The sequence below is a fragment of the Callospermophilus lateralis genome, chromosome 11 (assembly GCF_048772815.1).
Source record: "Callospermophilus lateralis isolate mCalLat2 chromosome 11, mCalLat2.hap1, whole genome shotgun sequence".
Lineage (NCBI taxonomy): Eukaryota > Metazoa > Chordata > Mammalia > Rodentia > Sciuridae > Callospermophilus > Callospermophilus lateralis.
In genome coordinates this window covers 77,846,382-77,870,635 of record NC_135315.1, presented here as the reverse complement: position 1 = coordinate 77,870,635, position 24,254 = coordinate 77,846,382, and the positions used below count along the sequence as shown (strand labels likewise).

The 24,254-nt window shown below is 35.1% G+C and overlaps 1 protein-coding gene across 1 annotated transcript in view; it reads left to right on the top strand.

Moving 5' to 3' along the window:
• Nucleotides 1-24,254, top strand: part of LOC143410620 (3',5'-cyclic-AMP phosphodiesterase 4D-like) — a 269,804-nt gene extending 245,550 nt beyond the window's left edge. Inside the window, exon 18 of the mRNA XM_076871442.2 lies at nt 23,394-24,254. Within this exon, the coding sequence (XP_076727557.1) occupies nt 23,394-23,542 (149 nt within the window). The 3' untranslated portion in view covers nt 23,543-24,254. The remainder of the gene's footprint in view (nt 1-23,393) is intronic.

Genomic DNA, 24,254 nt, shown 5'->3' with positions numbered 1-24,254 from the left:
AGGGGAAAAGTTTTGTATAGCTCCTGAACCAATTCCTGTGTCTCCTTGAAACACAAGGAGATCTATTATATTAAGATATAGTTTTCTGCTACTCTTGCCGTCCTTGGTCCAATATTCTGAAAAGAGGAGACATTTGCACAATGAAAATTCCCAATAATCACAAGAGCAATGCCTGAATTAATTGCTTCCATTTTATTTTAAAATTTTGGAATTTGCTTCCAGGTGCCACAAGAAATTGCCAATTTCTATAAACCCTGTTTTACAATGTATCTAGGGCAGGTGTTCTAGGTATGATAAACACATAAGTTATTGTGAACAAAAGGAAAATTTGAGATTGAAAATATGCTCTGTTAAGTTATATAGGAGAACTAGTTTTACAAGGATTGTTCCAGGGAAAGTATGTAGTTTACTCCCCTCAATTCTAGGGTGTTCAGATGGATATACAGCCAAGGTACTTACCCAAGAATAAGGAGAATAATGTTCTGTTCCTTGCAAGCGAAGCCACTATATTCCAGAAGGTTGGATACTAAGTTTTCAAAGTGGCAAAAGTCATGCATATTTGGAGCAAAGGAGAGATTCTTAAATACTTTTCAATGCTGTGATGTGGAAGTTTGCTTTTGAAATTTCATAAAAGAGGCAACCGAACAATTCATTATTTTAGTTCAGTTTTCTTGGTCTTGTAGATCTTTACCTGAAATGCTTGTACTACACTGATGTAGTATGTATTAGTATGTTTTTAATAAGTTTGCACTTTTTCTCTGTCTCTATAATAATTTTTTGAATACTGGGAGAGAGTAAGCCAGGTTGTAATAGGAAAATTTTATTTAATATTCTGTTTCTGTCAATATAATAATGTGTAACCTGAATTGCATATTGAAATAACACATTAATTCTTTATGTATTGCCTTTAATAAATATTTATTCAATTTTTCTATCATTACTTGTCATATATTAGCATCTCTTACACTGTATGGAACAATAAATGGTTTTAGTAAATGTTTATGCTGAATATCTACTTATGTATCATCCTTTTTAGCTTGCTTGGAATGTACTCAAAACTACCTCAATGAGTAGATGCCAAATATTTTGCTACTAGTAACAAAGTATGTACCATATTTTTAGAAGTTTCTAATTATCATATTTCCTTTAATGATCATGTTAAAGCTTACCTGAGGAATTTTAGTACATTATCTGGTGTAGCTAATTGTATTCTTCATTTCTTGATAACTCTTAATTCTATCAGTATGAGCCAATTGGATATTGCTCCCAATGCATGTGTAACCTTGGAGCCTTCCTCAAAGACATTTAGTAAATAGATAAAGTCAGTTTAAGCAAAAGAAGTTTCAAAATATAAAATTGTGTCTTCATGCTCATGATCTGGATCTAAATACTATGCCTGGTTGTAGCCTATGTGCAATTTCGCCCAATTTTATTGATAATATGGAATAGAAATTGCAAAGTGGTACTGATATTAGACCAAATTTAATTAATGAAATTTTCTTTTGCCTCTAAATTTTTGGCTGGCTGGGCTATTGTGTTCTCTTGTTCTAAAGCCAGGTATCTAGTCTGCTTGGAGCTAAATTTCAATTCCACTGAGGAAAGTGGTGTTACCTTCAAACATGATCTTTCAACATTTCTACTTTACAAAAATTATATGCAGCATTACAGAAACAATTTGAATTTTTAGATACAAAATGTTGGTGTCGTACAATAGTGGGAAACTTTAATACTCACTTTTAACTGTAGACAGATCATTTAGATGTTAAAACATCAAGAAAACAGTTAAATTACACCCTAGACCAAATGTACCTGACTGCCATCTATAGCATATTCTGTTCCAAAATTCAGGATACATATCCTTGTCAATAGTCCATGAAATATCCCTATTCCCTCCAGAAGTCTAACAGAAATAAAAGGATGTAGAATGCTGGTAGATCTATGGTGTTGGGTAAGTAGTAAAGGCAAATTGTAATTTAGCTTCCTAAATGTATATGTTATCTACTGTTTCATTGTTTTACTAGGACAACAGAGAAAGTAAATAATTGTGTTTGTTGGTCTTATTCCATATAGTTTAATTTATTATTGACCAGAGGAACATGCATATATTTTGTTTATTTGTTTTAGATTCTTCCTTACTTAGATTAGCTCTTAGGGTAATTCATTAATTCTCATATTTAGTCATTTCGGCAACTCATTATTTTTTAGAATACTTATTTTTCAGACTATTTGTATTTGTTTAAAATAAATAAGGTACATGAATTTCTTTAATGTGTAATTTAAATCAATAAAGCATCATGATTAAGTGGAAGATAGGATGAGAGGAATTTAAATATTTACTAGTATAACAAACTATGTCTGGTTTTACTTTGAGTTACAAAAAAAAAATCAAAATTTTTATTTCCAAAATGGAAACAAGTAGTATTGAGCAAAACGTCTTGGCTAAATAGATAAACACATATGATCACAATCACTGTTAAAAAAATTAACCATGTATATCATAAAATTATCTTAAATCCTAGATTGGAGATTATTTCTGGATGCCACTGATAGAAATTGAAAAATTATTTACTTATGTGTCATTACACATATTTTTTTCTAGTGTCTAGAGAAACTTAACTCAGAAAACTATTGTAGAAAATTATTTTAAGTAGTTTATTAGGGAAATGCTGTGTTTCCTAAGTTTGGTTTATTCTTCTATATATTTTATATACTAATTTGATATTTCATGTTAACCAGACTCTTTTTCATTTTGTTTTAGTGGGTGATGATGCTTAGTTTTGCCTGGTTTTGTTCTGTAAGAGAAAATGTAATATTTTGTGACCTATATGTTAGTGTCCAAACTTCAAAAGAATAAAAAAGAAGCAATTAACTTTGTATTTGATGCTGAAAATTCATAATATAATGATGACTTCATAAAAAATATCAGTTTCAATGAAATATGCTTGCTTACTGCAAATTTATATGAGACTCATGATAAAGAAAAAACATTTCTGCAGCTTTTTATTTGTGGGGGCGGGTACCAGAGGTTGAAATTAAGGGCATTTGGTTACTGAGCCATATCTATAGCCCTATTTTGTATTTTATTTAGAGACAGAGCCCCACTGAGTTGCTTAGTGTCTCACTTTTGCTGAAACTGGCTTTGAACTTGCGATCCTCGTGCCTCATCCTCCATAGTCACTGGAGGCAGGTGCCACCATACCCAGCATTTCTGCAGATTTTCAAGGTGTGGTGTGGAAAGAGGCCACTGGATGGGGCAGCAGAAATCCCAGTTCCTTGGTCAACACTCTCAGTAACTAGTTGTACCTTGGAATTGGCAGCCACTTCAACTTTCTAGGCCTCAGTCTTGCCTTTCTAAGACAAGTGAAACCTCACAATCTTCAATGTCATGTCTACACCAAAATCCCAATTCCACATGCTTATGTGAGAGGAATACTAAATTCCAAATATCTTCACATTGTTTTAAAAACTACTAAAAATGAAGCACAATGAGCAGAATATCCAAATACAATGATATCACATAAGTGAAATATGAAGATTAGCTTATGATTGTCATTTTAGAAATGTGAAAGAGACTTGTCTAGGTAAAAGTGACAAAAGTATGACAGAAAATAAAAAGCACAAAGTTAAAGTCTTATAGTATCTGCAGAATCCCTTCTATTTTTTACTTTTAACCACAAAGGGTTCATTCTTCCCTTTTTCATGTCCTTTTATAAATCCAGAAATCAGTTTTGTACTGTTTCAAATCCAGATATGTTTTTCCATGTGCTTAGATAATTTGCTGTACCACAAGGGTAGACATACAATGTACTTAACTTTTGTATTTAGCAATATAATGATGTAGTACTTGGCTTTCATGGTCTGTGATAGATGTCATTTACAATGTGTCCCTTGATAGATGTAATTTACAAGGTGTCCCTTTTGGACTCTGCTAACCCTTTTCTCATGGGGATATGGCAACAATCTTATTTTTATGAATTAGAAAACAATCATTCTTCCAGTAAAGCTATGTGAGACCTGCACGTGAGCACTTTATCAATCTAAATTAGACCATAAGCATTTTGTTCAGTGAAGCATAGGCTACAGTTCATTGGTTCAGTAACATTAAATAATTATCATGTTAGAATAACAGCACTTCTTGAACTTCTTGAATTCATTGGTCAATCCAGGAATGAATCCATAGTTTTCTTCACAGAATGGAATAAAAATTAATGTTCCTTTGATGAATTAACAGAATTTGCATTTACTAACTTAAGTTGGAATGACCTGACCTGAAAAGTTTGTCAAGAAAGGTCCTAGAATTCAGTAATTTTGTCTAATCTAAATAGGAGAAATGTAGTTGGCTTATAAAACATCATAAGTTTCAATAGAATACATATGCTTAATGTTATTCATACTATATTTAATATTTTTAGTTTGACCTTAGCTTCTGAGTCTTTACTTAAGTATTAAATGCATTGTGAGTACATCTAATGGAAAAATTCAGAAGACGGATTGAAATAAACAAGTATACTTTAAAAAATCCTTTGCCAGCAAATAATAAAAAAGAAATAAGTAGCAGTTTGGGAATTTGTAGTATGCTGATAGAAAAATTTCTAATACTATGGTTTTTAAAAGCTGACATGTCCTTTTTTTGACTTCCATCACTGTATATGGATCTATAAAGAACTAAAGAGAGGATTTTGATTTTTCTTAAGAGTGTTTTTTCAGTAATCAAAAAGAACTGGTTCCATTTCTCTCCAAGTTATACCAGAATGTTACCAATCAAGATAGGTAAAGCCTTGTTTTCCCCCGCTTTTTCCAAAAGGAATAGCAAATGCAATGAACTTTTACAAACTGGTGTAGTATTGTGTGTGTGTGTGTGTGTGTGTGTGTGTGTGTGTGTGTGTGTGTATATATATATATATATATATATATATGGAACTGTGAAATTCTGAAAATATTGGAAGCAAGTGGAAATATCATAGGAAGAAAGAGAAATTGAGTTTAGCAGATCATTTCTAACCAAAGCATTTATGAAACATAAAATAATTGGATAAGTTTTAAAATTGTGACAGATAAGACATTTACATGTATTCATCTGGAAAATGAATTTTCACAGTGTTAACAGATCTTTTTATAGCTCTTTCTAGTCATTTTTAGCTTTAGAAGTTTTTCATATTAATACCAAAATTTTCATTGTCTTAGTTAAGTCTCATTTTAATATATTACTTACTTAAGTCTTGTTTTAATATATTCAAGGTTTATGTATGTTGTCTTTATTTCTGTGTGTTTTTGTCTAAGTAACATCTATGGAATATATAAGTTTCTAAAATAAGACTTGAATTAATATATCCACAGATTCTCAGGAACAAGGAATATTTATTTTTCATTCACTTTTACTTTCCTTGTGATGATTAATAACAAATATATAGCTTAAAAATTCCAAAGTCAAAATTAATAATTAATCATCAAATAATAGTATGGAAAATTTCTCAGCAGCTAGCAATTGTCTTCCAGGCATTACCTAATTTCAGTGTAGAGAAGTAGGATACTTAATACAGCTCAAAATACAAAATGCTATTGACCATAAGCAAGTACCTACTTATGTTTCACTTCTATGTTAGCCTAGGTCTAGAGGCCAACTTTTGTTTTTTCTTCATATCTTCTGAGTACACTCTTTAGAATTCAGGAACTCCAGGTCTCAGTTTGCTGTATTTTGCAATTTTTTTTTGTGTGTGTGTGTTGTTTTTTTTTACCCTAAATTCTCTTCCATTTCATTTTTCTGTTTCCACTTCCTGGATAGTTCCTTATGCTAAATAGATAAGTAATGCTAGCTTTGGTAACAGACAGATCCTAGGTTTTATGATGTTTTAAACATTTGGAATATGTTTTTTTCCCTTTGTTCACATTTTGATCTGAGGACTAGTACTTCTCCCCAGTGAAAATTCAGGGAAACAGGCGTACAAAAAAGGCTTTTTCATCTTCTTAACGAAAAAAATAAAATACACACACACACGCACAAAGGCACATTAAAATGCCACCTTAGTCAGTCAGAAGGAGGGAACTTTTTAATAGGCCAAACCCACAATGTAAACAATCCCTTCTGTTTATGTTCCTTTGACATTTAGCCAGATGATCACACTTAATGGAAAAGTAAGATAGATGGGCATGCAATCCTACTGTGAGGACAAGAAAGGAAGGAAAAGCATTTTCATGAATAGCTGGCTGTCTCTGTATAAGGAACTTGACATTAAATGCTACTTTTAGTCCATTTGACCCTGACACATGTATATCCCCAAATCTATATTTTTAGATGAGAGAAGTAGAGACCTAAAGAATCTTTTTTATTGCTTATATAGTTATTATACCATCATTTTTAAAACTGGTCATGCAAGCATTTGTATAATTACTTATTTAGATCTTATTTGGATTATCAGTTTTCCATCTGATTCTATTGCTTTCAGGTATATTTATGTGTGGGATTTAATCAACATGAAAAGTATCTTTAGGAGAATAACCAGAGGTTTTGTGTTATTTAATGTCCAGATTTTTCACACTGTAAGTTCTATGAGGACTGGGTCCATGTCCATATTGGTCATTCATAGTCCCTAGCATTAAGTGTGATGCATTGTTCACATAAGTATGTAATAAATATGTAAAAATGTGTGTTGAGTGAATAAAAAAGACTAGAAGCTGATGTGATACTAAATTTTAATTAAGTAATAGCTAAATTATTAACTCTAATATACTGAACGTTTTTCCTACAAGATTTATACCGAGCAAGAATAGTAAAAAAAAAAAAAAAAAAAAAAAAAAATGAGGCTGAAACTTCTTGTTTTGAAGTTATTTTTTATTGGGCAGACTTGTCTCACATTATCTTCAGTATATAGCTTTTGTACTTTCATTGGACTTTTCAATTTTTCATCCTCAGATCAATGTTCCCTGTACATTCTTTTACTTTTTCCCAAAATAGAAATGATGTATTCTGCCTGAAAATTAACTGAAAGAAATCTAAGATAAAATATGATGGATGTCTCAGAATAGATGTAAAGTTTCCTAGATTAGCTGAACATGAAAAAATATTATTCATATGATTTACATATGCATATTGGTATTCTTCCATTTAATATGGATAGCCTAAAGACATTTTATACAGCATTATTCATGGTAGAATATTTTATCATAAGAAAGAAGCAATTAATAACATAAAGACAATTATTTTCAATAGTTTAAAGAGGAAGATTCTATGAAACATTTATATGTAATTGTTCAGTCTCCATACGCAAAGCAGCATGTACAACATGCATTTTAATATAAAGATATTTAAGAAGTGTTTTATGTTTTTAAAAACAATTTCACAGTATATTTTATTTAATGATTATTCCTTATTACCTTCAGTTGCAAAATATTACCCTCATGAAACTTTTTGATTAATAATCTCTTGCAATCAAATTACTTCTGTCTTTAGTTTAGTTTCATTTATTTCTTTTAATACTGAGAAAAGTTCTGGAGTTAAAAAAAATATGATTTTCTTTAAGCCTTGAATTTTAATCTTTTTTTAACTTAAAGATTATTAAGTATGCCATCCTAATATTTAGATGTAACATCATGTGGCACAGTGATATTGGATAGCATTGGCAATTATTTTTAGTATTGGGAAGACTAAAAACACTAGGATGCTAAAGGAGTTGTATCGCCGATTTATATTTAAGAGTCAACAGGTTTACCAGGCTCACTGTAATTAAATCTTCATAATACACAAAAAGGATAAAAAATGCTTTTCTTCAAATTTTTGTATTATACTTAACTATTACCAGTCTGTTGAACCTAGAAAATGCACATATGTTCACACATAATTTTATGCACATATATATGTAGAAATGCATATATATATATATACCATAATGATGAAGATAAGTCTTATTATAGCACTTCAGAGTGATTTTATGATTTTATAAAACTACATTTAAAACAAGGCATATACAAAATTCAAAATTATTAATAAATAAAATATTTAATGTAGGTTAGGTGGCCATGCAGACAAAATCTGTGTAGGGCAGTAAAGAATTTTAGTGTTAGGTATAATCCAAGACCCAAATTTTCAAGCCACATCCACTGAACTTGTTTTCCAAATTCATACTTATTTCAGGTCTTTAAAAAAGGAGTTCACTGCATATCTGTAACATAATTTAAATTGTCTTACTGTTTTATTCCATGTAATAGTATAATGATATTACTAACATTTTATTGATTTTATAATTGCAGGAATTGATAACATATTAATTCCTGCTTTAGTTCTTAAACATAAAGTTTAAGAAACTTGCATAGCATCCATCAGATTGTGATAACTCTATTATGGTTTTATAAACCTAAAATACAAAAATCTATTCAAAATGGCAATCATTTTTATTCAGATTTGTATGAACTACTTTTTACATTTGTTGACGTTGATTTTTGTTAATGCTTAGATATTTTGCATCCTCTAAATTCACCCTGATAAAACAGACTTGGTGCTTCACTAGGTACATTGGTGTTTTACAAGATTACTGCGGGGTGTTCTTCCGTTATTTCAGTTAGATACAATCTGCTACAATAAACTTACTTACTGACACACAAAATGAATTACACTCTCTTTTATGAGAAAACCATGCTCCAACACACAGTTGCTATTCAGATAAACCCACTCAGGTCTACATGTTATTAGGTACTAAATTACCTGTAAAATAATTCAGTAATTTAAAAAGTAGAAGAATTTTATTAAAGGATTTTTACCGCAAAAGAAGAAATATAGTTTTAGTACAGGCAACCATTTCTAACATGAATTCACTGATCTAGAAAATTACTTTAATGCACATATCAATATCCAAGCCAGTAGCTTATATTTCAGCAATTAAAAAAATCTCTGAATTCCTTTCTTGTGTGTATAATGAAAATACATAAGAATTTTTAAGAGTAAAATCATAATTACGTCTCATTATTGTTATCCTAATAAAATGAGTAATAACTAATAAGAAGTTGAAAATAGGGAAAACAAATCACTCATTTGAAGATTAATGTAGTCTTCTTATACTGAGAAAAATATGTGTGTTATAAAATGTATCTTTACTTTATTTTAAAAAGACTTAATAGCCACATAATTTGAGTATTAAAAATAAGGACATTCAAATATTAAGGATAATGTGAGATCCAGAAAGAGAGAGCTTTTCATGTTTTAAATTCACATGTACTACTATAGTTAAGTCATTATTTTCATTTTGAACATTATTTTAAAACTCCATGCCTGTAAAAATATTGGGAATTGAACAACAGCACAAGAGGTAGAGAGGGAAGATGGGAGGGGAAGGAAGGGGGGATAGTAGGGGATAGGAAAGGTAGCAGAATACAACAGTCACTAATATGCCATTATGTAAAAAGGTGAGTGTGTAACCGATGTGATTCTGCAATATGTATTTGGGGTAAAAATGGGAGTTCATAATCCAATTGAGTCAAATGTATGAAAGATGATTTATCATGAGCTTTGTAATGTTTTGAACAACCAATAAAAAAATAAATAAAATTAAAAAATATATATTGCGCATAGACACTAAATAAATTGCTTTTTCAATGTACAGTTGAGTAGAAAATTATTTAAAGTAAGGTTTTATTTGAAATTATAATCCTGGCATTCCCTAGATAGTCATTAAGACAAATTACTTATCTTTATTTATATTGTTCTTGACTATAATATATAACTTGAAATCTCTAATTATTAGATATTATACTTTTATGCACAAAGCAATGTAATATCCAGCATAAATGATAAGGCATCTTGGAAACATCTGGTTTCTAATATCTTAGAAAAGTAAACATTCAATGGTGATTGTTTTTATTTCCTTATCATGTTGATTATTTCTATCTACACAAAGTTTCTTAATTTGAAAGAGTAAAATGATTCTTGTATAACTTTAGCTGTATGGGATTTGAAAAGCAGAATAGCTCTCTGACATGCCTGAAAGTTCTGCTAAATAATATGACTTGATTTGATATGGTCTTTGAGCTACAATTTAATTCATTCCTGTTTATTTGTCCCCTAGTATAAATCAGGTTATACATTATTTATTCGTGTTTTCTTTAAACCATCTCAAATTAATTGCTTATTATATTTCCAAGATGTACATAAATATGCATATTTTTCTTTCTCTTACTTTCATCTATTTATGCAAATTTCTCATTTTATAGTTCAGCATTATCATTTTCATAAATAAATTCTTTATGGATTTCTTCTCATGACATTCTAATGTATCTAGTTACAGAAAATATATTTGCCATATTTTAACCTTATGTTTTCATGGTTGGCTTTCTTACCTTTGCCCACACTCTTTTACTATTCTTTCTATCTTGTCACCTTCTTTCTTTACAATATGCCCAATTTAAACTAAAATTGAGTAGTGAAGAGTTTCTCTACAACTTATATTATTTAATAGAATCATGGAAACTCATTTTTCAGTAAGTTCTTTCTTATTCAGTGAGTTCTAACTTATACATGAATGAAGTGATAGAAAAGCTTTTTAAATATTTCAGTTTAGAGCAGTGATAGTAGCCTGTCTGGACCTTTAGAAACAATGAACAGTGTTCCTGAAATAACTTTAAAGTCAAAGTGGATTCACTCATGGATATTACTCCTGAGCTCATTTTAATATAGGTAAGTATATGAGGTGTGCATATGTAAATGTTATTTTTTTCTTCATTACCTCAACCAATAGCCATTAGCAGAATTCTTATTGATTTCTGTGTGAGAACAAAGAGAGGGTTTCTAGAATTCTGCAAGGGCAGGACCTGATTTGGTACTTGCCCTAAAAATTGCAACATTAGGAAAATTTTTGGAAATAGGAGAATTAAGGATAAAATCAGGATTGTTGGTGTGTTTATATATATTTTTTGATATTTAATAAATTCTTTTAAATTTCCTGTTAATGGAAATATTAAAGTTTCTATATGTGTATGTACACTATTCTAAATACAAACTATTGTTTTAGTATATTTAGTATTTCGAATATATTTTATGTATATGAATCCATGTACCTGCTCTTTTTGCTTTGCTAACTTGTCACTCCATTATTCAGTCTCTGAGGATTTCTGCTGAGGTTGCTTTGGTTCCCTTTTGCTTGTCCATTTAGCTATTCTTCCCAAATGAGAAGAAACCTTTGCAAAAACTCTAAAGATTATGCAAAATAAACTTGTTTATTACCTAGTTAATTCTTCATACACTTTATTTACATTGTATAATACACAAATACCTGTTGGACACCACCAATAAACAAGTTCATCTTGCCAGATGCACAAGATAGCTCATGGTTTCCTTTTTATGAAGAATCTTGTATTGATTAGGTCTAATCAATGTGATATCTACATATGAAATTTCCAAGGGCAGCCTTTCCCAAACAGTGGAGCTCCCAAAAACATGGCTGATAATTAACCCTAGGTGTGCTGAGATGAACAGTCAAAATCTGCCCATTGAGGCCAATACAAGTTGCTATGTCACAGAATTGTGAACTACAAAAAAATGTATATTGATTTGAGAAACTGTTTTGGATGATTTGCTAAACAGCACAAGTTAGCAGGTAAACTAGTATGCCTTCTGTGTCCACATCTTAATTGGTGACATCACTATCTGTTCTGTTACCTGTCTGGAAATCAAGTTTCATTTGCAATGGTTTCCTTTGCACTCTGTATTTCATCTAATTAGTCTTCACATCTTTTTCACATTCTTAAATTTAAAATTAATGCTACTGAAATGATTGAATTTTTATGAATTTAGAATACATTTATCTTAACATAAACTGAGCTAAGAATGACTTGTTCATTTTAGAATATGGATTCCCTTTGAGTTCTGTATTATATTGTCTTTTTCATAACATACAGTATTTATTTTTATTATTATTATTATTATTATTATTATTATTATTATTATTATTATATGAAACTGGTGTATACCAGGCCATGAGCACAGTTAAGGGCCTGTTGTTAATATTTTTGTTTCATTTATTACCTAGTAAATTCTAAGCCTTCTGAAAGTCTTTTGTAGTTTTTATTTAGGGCTTTATCTTTATTATAAAAATCAGGAATCATATTTATGATTGTTTCAATGAGGTATAAAATATTATTATCTTGATTCCTTGTTAACCTAAAACTGTTTGTACAGCTTACAAAGAATACTTCTGTTGTAATTAAATCTTGACAATGCCTCTGTCTTATGGCGATGATTGCCAGCTTTCTGGTCTAGAAATTCTGTTTCCTTTTCACAAAGCTGCATAATGTCCAAGCAATCTTTGAAGGAATGTAAAATTCAGTTTCTGACAATTAGAATACATGGAAGAAAAACTGTTAAATGTTTGGCATTACAAATTTATTAGAGTGGGGTCTTATCTAAACACACCTATCATAAATGTCTTGTATAAGAAACATTTTAAAATACCATCAACATTTTTTATCCACTAATTCTTTGCTACTTCTCTCAAAACAACATGCCCTTTACAAAATAATAATAGAAACAAATTAAAACCAAGCTTATGCCCAAAAGCCTCTTAATGTAGGTTTTGGTGTAGATTATGTGTCTTATAGAACATGTTTAATGTTGACCTTATTAAAATGACTCCTATTAATTATCATGCTATATGTGTGTATTTTCATTTGAATGTACAGAGCCTCATTCACAGTAAGTGTTCAAAAATATTGTTTGAATAATGAAAAGTAACAAACATTTATTATTTCTTCATTTAAATTTCTTTCCTATCTTTTTCTTTTGTCAATAAAAAATAAGTCATACTGTAAAAATAAATCCTCACAAAAATCAGAGAAATAAATAGTTTTATAGTCTAGGAAACACATTCTATCTCATTTGAATGTTTTTTCCTCTTAAATTACTGCATTCTTTAAAGGAAAAACTTGCATACAGTCTATGCAAGATTTTAAAATATAGAATTTGGATATAGGTCATTAAAAAACCCAAATCAATGAACAGTTCCCTGGATCAGCAAAACAGAGTGGGGGAGAGGGAGTGATGGATGAGGATAGCCACATTTATTTAATCAGATTTCATTCTTCAGAAAGTACATTTAAAATTCAACTGAACAAGAAGAATGAAATTCAGTAAAAACAAATACTAAACTTACACTTTAAATACTTTTTTCTTGAATTTTTTAAATCAATACTGGGCTTAATATATGATAATCTGCAAGTGAATATTAGGCAATTTCTCTGTTCAGATGATTAAAAATAGTAATAAATGGTTTTCCTAATTTAGATATTTACAGTTTTTTATTTACAACTTGAAAGAACTAGCATATTCTAGGATTAGATTTAAATGTTTAGATAAGTGCTGTTATGTAACAAGAACAGGGATTATAGAGGTTTGGTTAAATGAAGTAGCAAATGAACAATATAAGCTGTAAGAAATGGCTTAAGAGTCAATTCAAACTACTGATGATCACTATTTGTGGATAAGAGTGTACCCTATGTTCTCACCAACTCTTCTGCTTCTCATTTGGCAAGCATCCAAATTTCTGCTGTGTTAACATTTGCTCCTGGGAGGACATGAAGGAAAAAAGGTCCATAAGGTTCCAATTGGCCTAGAAAGTAGAAACATCTGCTGGATTCAGGAGCAGCTTGCTGGCCCAAGTCTGCAGGGAGAGTTGATGCTTATCAACCTTGCCACATGAGTCAATATTTCCTGTGTCCTGGGACTATGCAAGCTAATTCAAGAAAAATGAAGGAAGTGCATTACTTGTAAAAATTCTCTCATTAAATAAGCATCATATATATTTAAAGCAGCTATCATGGCATTATAAATCATTAGTTTAATGCTAATGCAGGGCAGATTCTAACAAATACAAGTTTATTTTCTTATCATTAGTCAAAACCTTTTGCATTTTATGCATTTAGAAATTTTCTGTGAGAGATTTGACCCTAAATCAGGAATGGTTGGCTTTTGTTGATCTCTGGTAAGGAAATGTTGTAAAAAAGAATATGTACTACTTTCTTTTTTAAGGTCATTTTTGTAGTCTACTTTAAGATTAACTGTCAATGATTCCAATAGTGGGATCTGAGATTATAGTTCCAAACATAAGTTTATTGAATGATTACTAAATATAATTACTAATTTTTAATGTACACACACACAAAATTTTTCATTTCAAGAGTAGTTACATTTAAAATATCTTATTCCTTTGTTGCTGTGAATAAGCTGAACACTTGCAAATTTTGCAACTGTCCTCTGAATCCTTGATTTATTATATTCACTGCCTTGAATTTGAAAATTTGTAACTTCTAAGGGTGCATTAATATTTTGGAAAAATATCTTGAAAAATATAGGATCTACATTTTTAAAAATTATATAAAATTATAAATAAAGTATAACTACAAAACAATAGGACCAATTTTCTATTAGAATTTCTTTCAGAGAAGAATTTGGTATTGATAATATTTGGAATTATAATAACATATTCTCCCCATGCACTGATTTGAAAAACACGATACTAAGTACATATCTAAATTTGAGCAATGAATGTCAGCAATTGTTAATATGTCAGTGTAGTTTTGAAAGAATGAGACAGATCTAAGTTCTCTCTATCTGTCTATCATTTATCTCTCTATCATGTATCATGCATCTGTCTGCACTAGCACACATCTTTGCTTTCATATTTGTCAAGGCATGTAAGTCTAGGACCCTGAGATAAAAATCTGTGGCACAAATTTATGTAAAATCATGAACTATGTCATAATTTATTTAGTTCCAATCTGATAGAAAAAAAGGAACAAGACAAATAAGAACAGTTTCAAACTTGTGTAATTTCGAACTAATTTGCTGATGTTGGAACAGCTTGTACCTCAGCAAGTAGACTATGCAGAGATGTTACAGTCTTATAATTCTGAAAATATAGTAGCAGTGCCCACAATGCTAGAGTAGTAACACTATTTTTTCGTGGGGGGGGAGCGGGGTTCAGGGGATTGAACTCAGGGGCACTCAACTACTGAACCACATCCCTCCTCTATTTTATATTTTATTTAGAGACAGAGTCTCACTGAGACCTGCTTTTGCTGAGGCTGGCTGTAAACTCACCATCCTTTGGCCTCAGCCTCCCTAACCCCTGAGGCTTGTACCACTGCGCCCAGCAGTAATACAATTCTTGGTTTCATATATCCAACAATGTCCACAGAACACAACCATATATGTTTTACACCGAGTTTATGCAAAGGTTAATAATCCAGGTGATGTGAAATTGATGTTGATAGCCAACAGGTTAATTCCCTGAAATCTTTCAGAATGTGTGTAGTCATTTTTTTACCATATTGACAAGGTCAATATGGGCTACATTTACCCAGGGAGGCCTCTAGTTTGGTGGTCCCTTTGACTTTTATGCCTTGCTTGTCACACAGCCTTGTCTGGATGTTTTCCAGGCACATTCACATCTAGTCAATCCTGAAAATTAGTTTTTCCATTACCAATCTTCAATGGCATATAGATGCTTAGTCCAGTACAAAGCAATCTCCCTAAGTTCTCTCTTTTTATTCTGTGAACATTGGCATTTCCTTGAATTGCAAAGACGATTCAGCCAAGAGACTGCTTTGTGGGAGTGCTAGAGATGAGAAGAAAGGTCAGGAATCTGTTGTTGACACTTCCAACACTGTAGTTTGGAAAAGTTGGCCTTGCTACAAATGTGTCTTTTTGTCTGGTTTTCATTTTGCAACACTGTTTATAACAAGCTTTCTAATATTTAAATCAGAAGAGATTTTTTCCAAATTCCACCTCAATTTTTGTTGATTTTTATTTTAATAATTCCCATTAAAAACATTATTATTATTTTCCAACCAGAAGATTAAAGGGGAGTAACCCACGCCCGAAAGGATGTGAGAAGATAGTATTAATTCCCTTTTTTCCCTTATCAGAAGTATAATTCTTTGAGCTGATTTATCTACACGAATCTATACAAAGTATCAAATTTAATTTTAAAATTTTCCCACAGCAGTTTCCACTTGCTCTCGTAGGGGAATGTTCCCCTAGATCTAATGTGGCACTACAAAGGGCTCAAACATCAAAGCATGTAAACATGGACAAGATGGGTGAAATCAACATTAATGAAATCTTTGTGCATTCAGAAATGATCAAACAGTGAAAAACACATCCTATTAACCTCTGTGTTATTACATTTTTTTTTTCAAAAGGGAACTTGCTCCTTAGGGAATATTCCAAGTTGATTCATATGTTACTACATATTGATCTACACTTAAATAATTAAGGTGCTATCATTTGAACACAATGTTCATGTGTTCAAAATTGTGTGCCCACTATGTCTAAGGAAATATCTTATACCTATCAGAGAATGAAAATGAAAGTGCATTTCTGACTGTGCCATTGAGAACTTTAAATGTTATCTTGTATTCATATCACCAATGGCTGCCTTAAGAATAACAATTCTGTAATTGGTAAACATTTCTATACGTGTCAAAGAAGGAGTTGGGAATAAATCCCTCAAAATTCATGTCTGGCTTAACTTTGTAGGCTTTATTTTTTTAAAAAAAAAATATTTATTTATTTTAGTTGTACACAGTACCTTTTTTAAAAATTTATTTACTTTTATGTGGTGCTGAGGATCAAACCCAGGGCCTCACATATGCTAGGTGAGCATTCTACCTCTGAGCCACAACCCCAGTCCCAACTCTCTAGACTTTAGAAACATTAAAGTGAAGTCTTGTTGAAACCTCCCTGTAGTTATCCTGTAAGTCATAAAAATTATTTTATAAAAAGAAACTTACAAAAGGCAAGGAATGAGTTAAGAAAGTATCAAACTAACTCTTTCCCCAACCACAGAAAATATATTACACTATTCATTCAGAAATATCCAAACATTCAAATATACTAATAGTTAGTTCTTCCACTTCTTAAGATAAAAAATTAAAATCCCAAATTAATGCCTCAAATTTTAATACTGATAATATAAAGGAAAGGAGAAATGAACAATTCTTCCAAATAGTTTTTTAAAGCAATCCCAGCTCTGTTATTTATAAGATGTGTGACTTTAAACAAGTTGCTTCAACTCTGTGATTTCTGTTTACTCATCTATAAAACAGGAATTACAATATTAACTTCACAATGTTGTGAAGATTAAATTAGATCATGCATGTGAAAGTTCCCAATATATGATCTATTACTCAGAATGCATTCCTAAATAATATATCAGCTATGAAAAATAAGATTCTTGGGAATAGGGACATGTACCAGTCATCTGACTGCCTGGCACACAGTAGGCCCTCAATAAATGCTTGTTGGACTAAATTCAATTGAGACACTCAAGGAAACTAATCACTCTAGTATATATTGACTCAGTTCTTTCTCATAGTCCATCTTATGTTATGGGCACTGACAGTATCTTTTTGATAGTTTGTAGTACTACTATAATAGCTAATAGTAATGTGTAGCAAAATTTACTGGAAAGCCAATGCTAAGTGCTCACTAACTAGGGTTCAGAATGTAAACTAAATCTCCTAAGCAACTGATTCTTTCAAATTGCAATGACATGCCTGTTCCAAAAGCACCTCTGCAATTGCATCAAATACTGTTATGGAATCTGCTGGTAGAGAAATGAGCTGCAAACAAATGACAATAAGACAAACAATTTTCCATTGTTTCTACATATTTTTGCCACCAGGGAAGAGAAGTAAACATAATTATTTCTAACTACCTATGCATCAATAACATATATCAATGCTCTTGTTCCCCTGAATATAATCTTGCTGTCAAAGGTTGGGTCAAAAAAATCCATCGGCCCAGGAAAATCCCAAATCTGGAAATTCACAAAGTAGCTATTGGAAATGTCATCTTTATAAATCTTGTTGGTACTCTCCAAATAGAATGGGTGACATCTTATAAAACACTACCTGCTAGGAGAAAAAAAAATGTGATGTCTCTTCAACTTCAGAATTTAAATTTAAAACTCCATCCTGGATTAACATTAGAAAACTTGATCTTTTGGCATAAACAAACAAACAAACTAAGGTAAAAACTGAATGTTTATAAATGCATTGGTACTATCTTTACTTATAGCTAAGGAAAACACTAAATCATTTTCAATTCAAACTATTTTAAAGCTGAAACGTTTTATGCTATTTTCTCTGCAACATACTCAGTACTAGCATTAGCACTCTATTGTACCCACATTGTTGTTGTTTTGGGGGGTTGTTTTTTGGTTTTGTTTGTTTGCTTTTACTGAGGATTTAAACTTGCCCATCTCGAATTTAATATCATGAAACTTTTGTAGCAAAATTTCCAGAAGTTTTGGTCATTCAGAAATTACTCCAATGCCCACCCCAGGCTCTGAGGAATAATAAACATTAAATCTTCCCTCATTAAGTTTGCACTCTTGTGGAAAAAATAAACAAGGAATGTAATTATACAGAAAATGTCCAAAACATGAGGGGGACTTGTGGGAGCTGACAGGTTAGATAGGCAACTCTCTTGAGAAAAGAAATGGTAAATGCAAATATTAAGAATCACAATATTCACAATCCATAAAACCATAACATAAAATTATTTGCCTCACCATTATACCGTAAAAAAGAAAATGATTTCCAAGGTTTTGTAACAAATGGGAGGAGCTAAAATCAGTTTGCTAAAAACCTATCATAAGTACACTCAAGTCTTTGTAGAGGTGAGAAGGAAAGTAAATAAAACACAGTAATAAAGCAAATTCAAGAGGGTACTTTTTAAAAACATCACAACTATGAAATATCACACAGACTTTTTTTGCATAGACTTTTTCAACAGAGTGGAAAGGGAGAAATACTAGGTGTGCACAATAATAGTTTAGAAGTTTGTTTTGTGTGTAATGAGGATGAAAGAAGTCAACTTTGCCTTTATTTTCCCCTTTACCAAACAGTATATAGTTGTCCAATCGTTTCTGACCCAAAGTGAAAAGAAATGGACTAATGTGTATCTGCAAAACATTTTCAACGTTTTTGAAGATGTTTCTAACTACACATCTACAAGGCGAATACCACCAGTAACTACACTCACCAGGTCACTAGGATTTAAGTAGGTGGATTGATAGTACCCAATTCCTAAAAGTGTTGGATCGAAGACTCCTCTGGAGTAGTAAAGTATTTAAATGCCTGGTGCCTTACTCAAAACCCTTTTGGACCCTTCTCCCTGGGGCTTGGCTGGGAATCTATGCAAACTCAGGTCACCTGAAGCGAGCCAGGGCAGGAGATGGAATCCAACAAGTTCTCCTAGTGAGATCTGGAGAGTGGGTTCCCCCTCGTCAATGCCCCAGGGCCTGTGTCCCCACGGGAGGTTTCGGTGTGTCTCCAGCCAGTGTTGTCTCCAGCCAGTGTTGTCAGAGTTCAGGATCCCAGTGCATTTGGCTCCATGCCCACTTGTGGGAGTGTGAGAGAAAGTGCGCTGCAACACAGGAGTAGACCAGCATGACCATCACCCTCCTCTGGGCCTCCAGGTAGCGGCCACCTGGGACACTGGAGGGGAGCCGAGGGAGGACAGAAGGACCCAACACTACCAACTCACCCTCTGAATGGAGGACTTGCGGCTGTGCAGCATCCCCAAGAGCAGAATCCTCAGCTTTGAGCTCATCCTTCTCCTCTCCACCAGAGAAGAAGTTCTTTGGGAACCAATCCACCCAGTCAGAACTACATGTCAGGGGCGTCTTCTCCGCCCCATACTGCAGGGAAAAGGTGGCAGAAACCAGAACACCACCGCCAGCGCCCTGACAGGCCAGGACAGACCAGGCGGTGCCACCGCGCCCTACCTGCCCACACGCCTGCCGCCACCTCCGCCGCCAATGCCGCTGCCGCCAATGCCTCAGACCTGCCTGCCGCAGCTGCCTCTGCCTCCCACCCAATTGCCGCCACGGTCACCTCCGACCTCCTGCCGCCCACGCCCCGCTGCCTGCCGCTGTGGCACCCCGCTGCCTGCTGCCGCCAACGCCCAGCCTGCCACCGCCTCCGTTTCCGCCGCCACCGCTGCCACTGACCCGCCTGCCGCCACCGCTGCCCCGCCTGCTGCTACCTTTGCCTCGCCTCCCTCCACTGGAACTACTTTGGGCCAATGCTGCCTCCTCAACCTCGCGTGACGCTGCCGCCCCCGCTGTTGCAGCCGCCACCACCGCGGCAGCTCCACCTGCAGCTGCTGTCTCCTCTCCGCCTTCAGCCACCGCAGCCGCCCCATCTGTCAGCGCCCCGCATCCCGCCTCTGCCCCGTCTGCCAAGGTCCCGCCTCCAACGGCCTCAGCCCCTCTTCCTGCCACCTCCTCGGCCCCGCCTGCTGCTACCTCTGCCTTGCCTCCCTCCACTGGAACTATCGCCCCACCTGCCGCCAATGCTGCCCCCTCAACCTCGCGTGCCCCCGCCGCCGCTCCACAGGCTCCCGCGCCTGCCGCTGCTGCCGCCGCCACCGCATCTCCACCTGCAGCTGCTGCCTCCTCCCCGCCTTCAGCTGCCGCTGCCCCACTTGCCAGCGCCCCGCATCCCGCTGCTGCCTTGGCTGCCAAGGCCCCGCCTCCCGCGGCCTCAGCCCTGCTTCCCGCCACCTCTGCTGCTCCGCCTGCTGCCGCCACCGCCTGTTGCCGCTGCGGCTGCCATCGCCGCCCCTCCGCCTGCTGCCTGAGCCGCTTCTTAGGAGCTGTAAGGTAGGTGTTGCCTTGCACGTGCCCGGAATCGCCTGACTCATGGCAGTGGAGCTGGGATGAGGATTCGTGAGGAGTGCGGCCCTGCCTGGATTCTTGCAAATCTTAGTCCCTCTGCCCTTGACTGGGCCCTTGGCCACACGCACCTTGGTCCTGCCCTGTAGCACAAGGCTCCTCACAGTGTCTCTACACTCTTCCTAGCTCTTGAGAGCATCCACAACAGGAGATGCTTTCTGGGATTTGGGGGAAGAACTGATTGTTCTGCTCCTCTGATTATACTCGTGGAACCAATAATTACTGATGCCTTGATACTGAGTATGCAACAAAGGGCTTGAAACTGAAACGGATTTGGACCCTACCTGCCCTCAAAACTGCTTTAAGATTAAGAGATTTCGGACCTCTGAGAAAATTGCCTCCACAGATTAAAAATCAATAAAAATAATTAGAAAGCAAAATTCCAGAAACTCCTCAAAATCAAAAATTCTAGAAACTCCCCAAAATCAAAACTTGAAATGACTACATCCTACATAACACCCTAAATGCACACAAGTGAAGTATTGTGTAGGCACTCTATTGGATGTTTTATAAGTGGTCTGGAGATAATTTAAATTTGTAGGTAAGTCTTATGCAAAGTCTATCCCATTTTATGTGAGTGTTGAGCTTCCACAGATTTTGCTATTGGGTTAGGAGGGTCATGGAACCAAACCTACACAGATACTGAGAGACAACTTATGTTGGTTCAAAGAAAATCTGATATTTCAGAAATACAGAAAGTCAAAAGCAAAAGACGTACTTCATTTGGGGGTCCTGTGAAGTACATCTTTTCCTAACTTTTCGTCTAAGTATTGAAATATGTATGCGTACATGTGTTGGCTTTTCTACAAATATATTTATCATTTATATCTCATCCTTCCATTTGGGTCTTCCCTTATCATGACAGTGACTGTGTGTGAATGTGTATGTGAAATGAGTCTCATTTTTTTCTGTCTGTTTTGGGGGATTGAACTACCGGGTGCTTAACCACTGAGCCACATCCCCAGCCTGTTTTAATATTTTATTTAGATACAGGATCTCACTGAGTTGCTTAGGCTCCTCCCAAAACAGGAATCTAGCATTAGATGGGCAGCATAAGGTGAAAAAGGTGGCTAACCTGCCAAGGTCTCTGCTCTTTGGCTCAGTCCTGGTCTGTCAAATTCTGCAGAGTTTTTAACATCCTGTGTCTCAGGAAAGTCACTGCCTGGGATTATTAATGAGTCTCCCAGTCGGGATAAGGTAGGACTGCTGTAAGAACAGCTGCAAGGGACAACCCAGGCCCCGAATCCAAGCACCTGCTTGCACAGTTGGCCGTTTGTATCTGTGGGTTCGAGTACCTACACACTAGAAATATTCAGGGCAGAGAAGCTGCAAGAACATGCAGCCTTCTTTTCCTTATCATTATTCCCTAAAAATACAGTCTAACAGCTATGTATATAGTTACATTTTACTATTCATGATGATTAATCTAGAGGTAACTCATATGGGATGATATATGTAGGTAATGTGCAAATGGTGTGTCATTGTATACAAGGGACTTGAGCATCTCTGGATATTGGTATCTGCATGGGGCTCTGGCACCAGCCCCTCATGGATACCAAGGGATGAGAGTCCAGGGGCAGTACGCAGATATGCTCTGTATTTCAGTGTCATAGGGAGACCACTCTACAGGGGGCGTTGTTTCAGTTGGTGGAAAATATGAGTGCTTGCTAGGCTGAAGGCCGATCCTGTGAGAGCTGCTCCTCTAACATGGTTGCAGATGCTGAAGGACTGTTTGCTGGGAAGATGTTTCTAGAAAATAGGCCCATTGCCAGCTTCGTGGTTGCACAGTAATAACCCATCATTGATAGAAAGATTACAGCAGCAGCTCTGCCCATTCTGTTCCTAAGGCTTATTGAGACATACTAAGCAGTTTCTAAACCGGGGAGTCTGTTGCAATTGTGTGTCTGAGAGATTCATGCCTCTTCCCAGAGGTTGATGTTCACAGCATCACACGCAGGCAGCCCAAGCTCTGTGTTAGGTACAGTAAAGAACCCTGGAAAATTGACAGAGAAAGCTACTGGAACACCTGGTCCACCTGAGATGGGTAGGTGATGCTTTCATCAGGAAAAGCAGTGCCTTTTTGAAATCAAAATCTGGGTTGACCTACTCACTAAATGAAGAGGGGAGATGCCTCCATTTCCATCTAGTACTCTTTCTGAATTTGGTATTTAGTATATAAACAGGAAAGTCTGGCCTGGTGCCCTTTTAATTCTAGAAGAGTGTGTCTCTTAGATACTATTTATGGTACAGTAAACGTAAGCAAGAATGTTCCAGAATAATAAGCAGCATAGGGAGATTTTAGTATCTGTTCACCAAGGCTATTTTGAAGTTAAATTTCTAGTTTTTAAGAAAACTCTTAACCCTGCATGGTACCTAATTCAACTGATGGGGTTTGCTTTTGTTTTCATTTTCTTTCTTTTTTTTTTTTTTTTTTTGGCTGTGATCAAAGTTGTGTGACTACATTCTCTAAGTACCAGATTAGCTTGATCTTGGGCATGTGAGCATGAAAGACTTGTCTCCACTAACAATGTGGCATGTCCCCAGACTTTTCTGAGAAGGCGTTTGATGGGGGAGCCTGACCTCACTTGGGTGTGAGTGGATGGCCTGTTATCTGTGCGGGGATGGAGATGAGCTAAAAGTGCTTCTGATCTTGCTCGCTCTCTCCTTCAGAACCCAGTGACCTTCTTGTGTGCAGTGACTGCAATGCTGACATGGACAGTTACTCCAAGGAGCAGGCCCCAAACTCTCAGCCCACATCCACAGACAGCAGACAGCACACAGCCAAGTGCACTGCATGGCCAGGAGCCCAGCCAGCCTGACGGAGGAGAATCTCCACATCATCCTTGCAGTGGTGCCTAGGGATGGGTGTTGCTAATCCACCACACACCATGGGTCAGAACAGTTAGGCTTTCTTCCTTCTCTGAACCTCATTTTTTTGTTAAAAGCAAATGTGGTTTTGTCCATGTTGCCGGATTGTTAGCTGAGGCTTTTTATTAAGGCAAAGGCTACTGGTGTTGGTAGCTGTGCATTTTTCAATAGTGACATTTTAATTCTACCAATATAATATTACATTGGGGGATAAAAAAGATCAAGTTCTCACCCTTCAGGGCTATTTCTACTGAGGAGCCAGAGTAGGCCTGTCCATACCCTTCCCTCACACAGACAGGAATGGGTGTGGACTACGTAAGATTTTGCCCTAATCCTGGGTGAGTTTTCACTTTTGAGACCTGTAGCTAACCATCTTATGAGTGCCAATTCACTGAAAATTACATTGAAACAAATAAGGTCCTTAAAAAAATGTCAAATTACATTTATTTAGCCAAAAGGCTGAAGGGGAGATATTAGCCAAATGGCTACCTGTGTAAGATGTTTCTATCAGAGGTTATCATTGTTCCAGAAGGTAAGCACATTTAGAGTTTTGTCCTCAACAGTTAACTTATTAATGTTACTTTCACAAAATATGTGAATCTGCTGCTTCTGAGAGGCAATGTGAAACAGGAAGTATTACTTTTATCTACAGAGTTATTTATT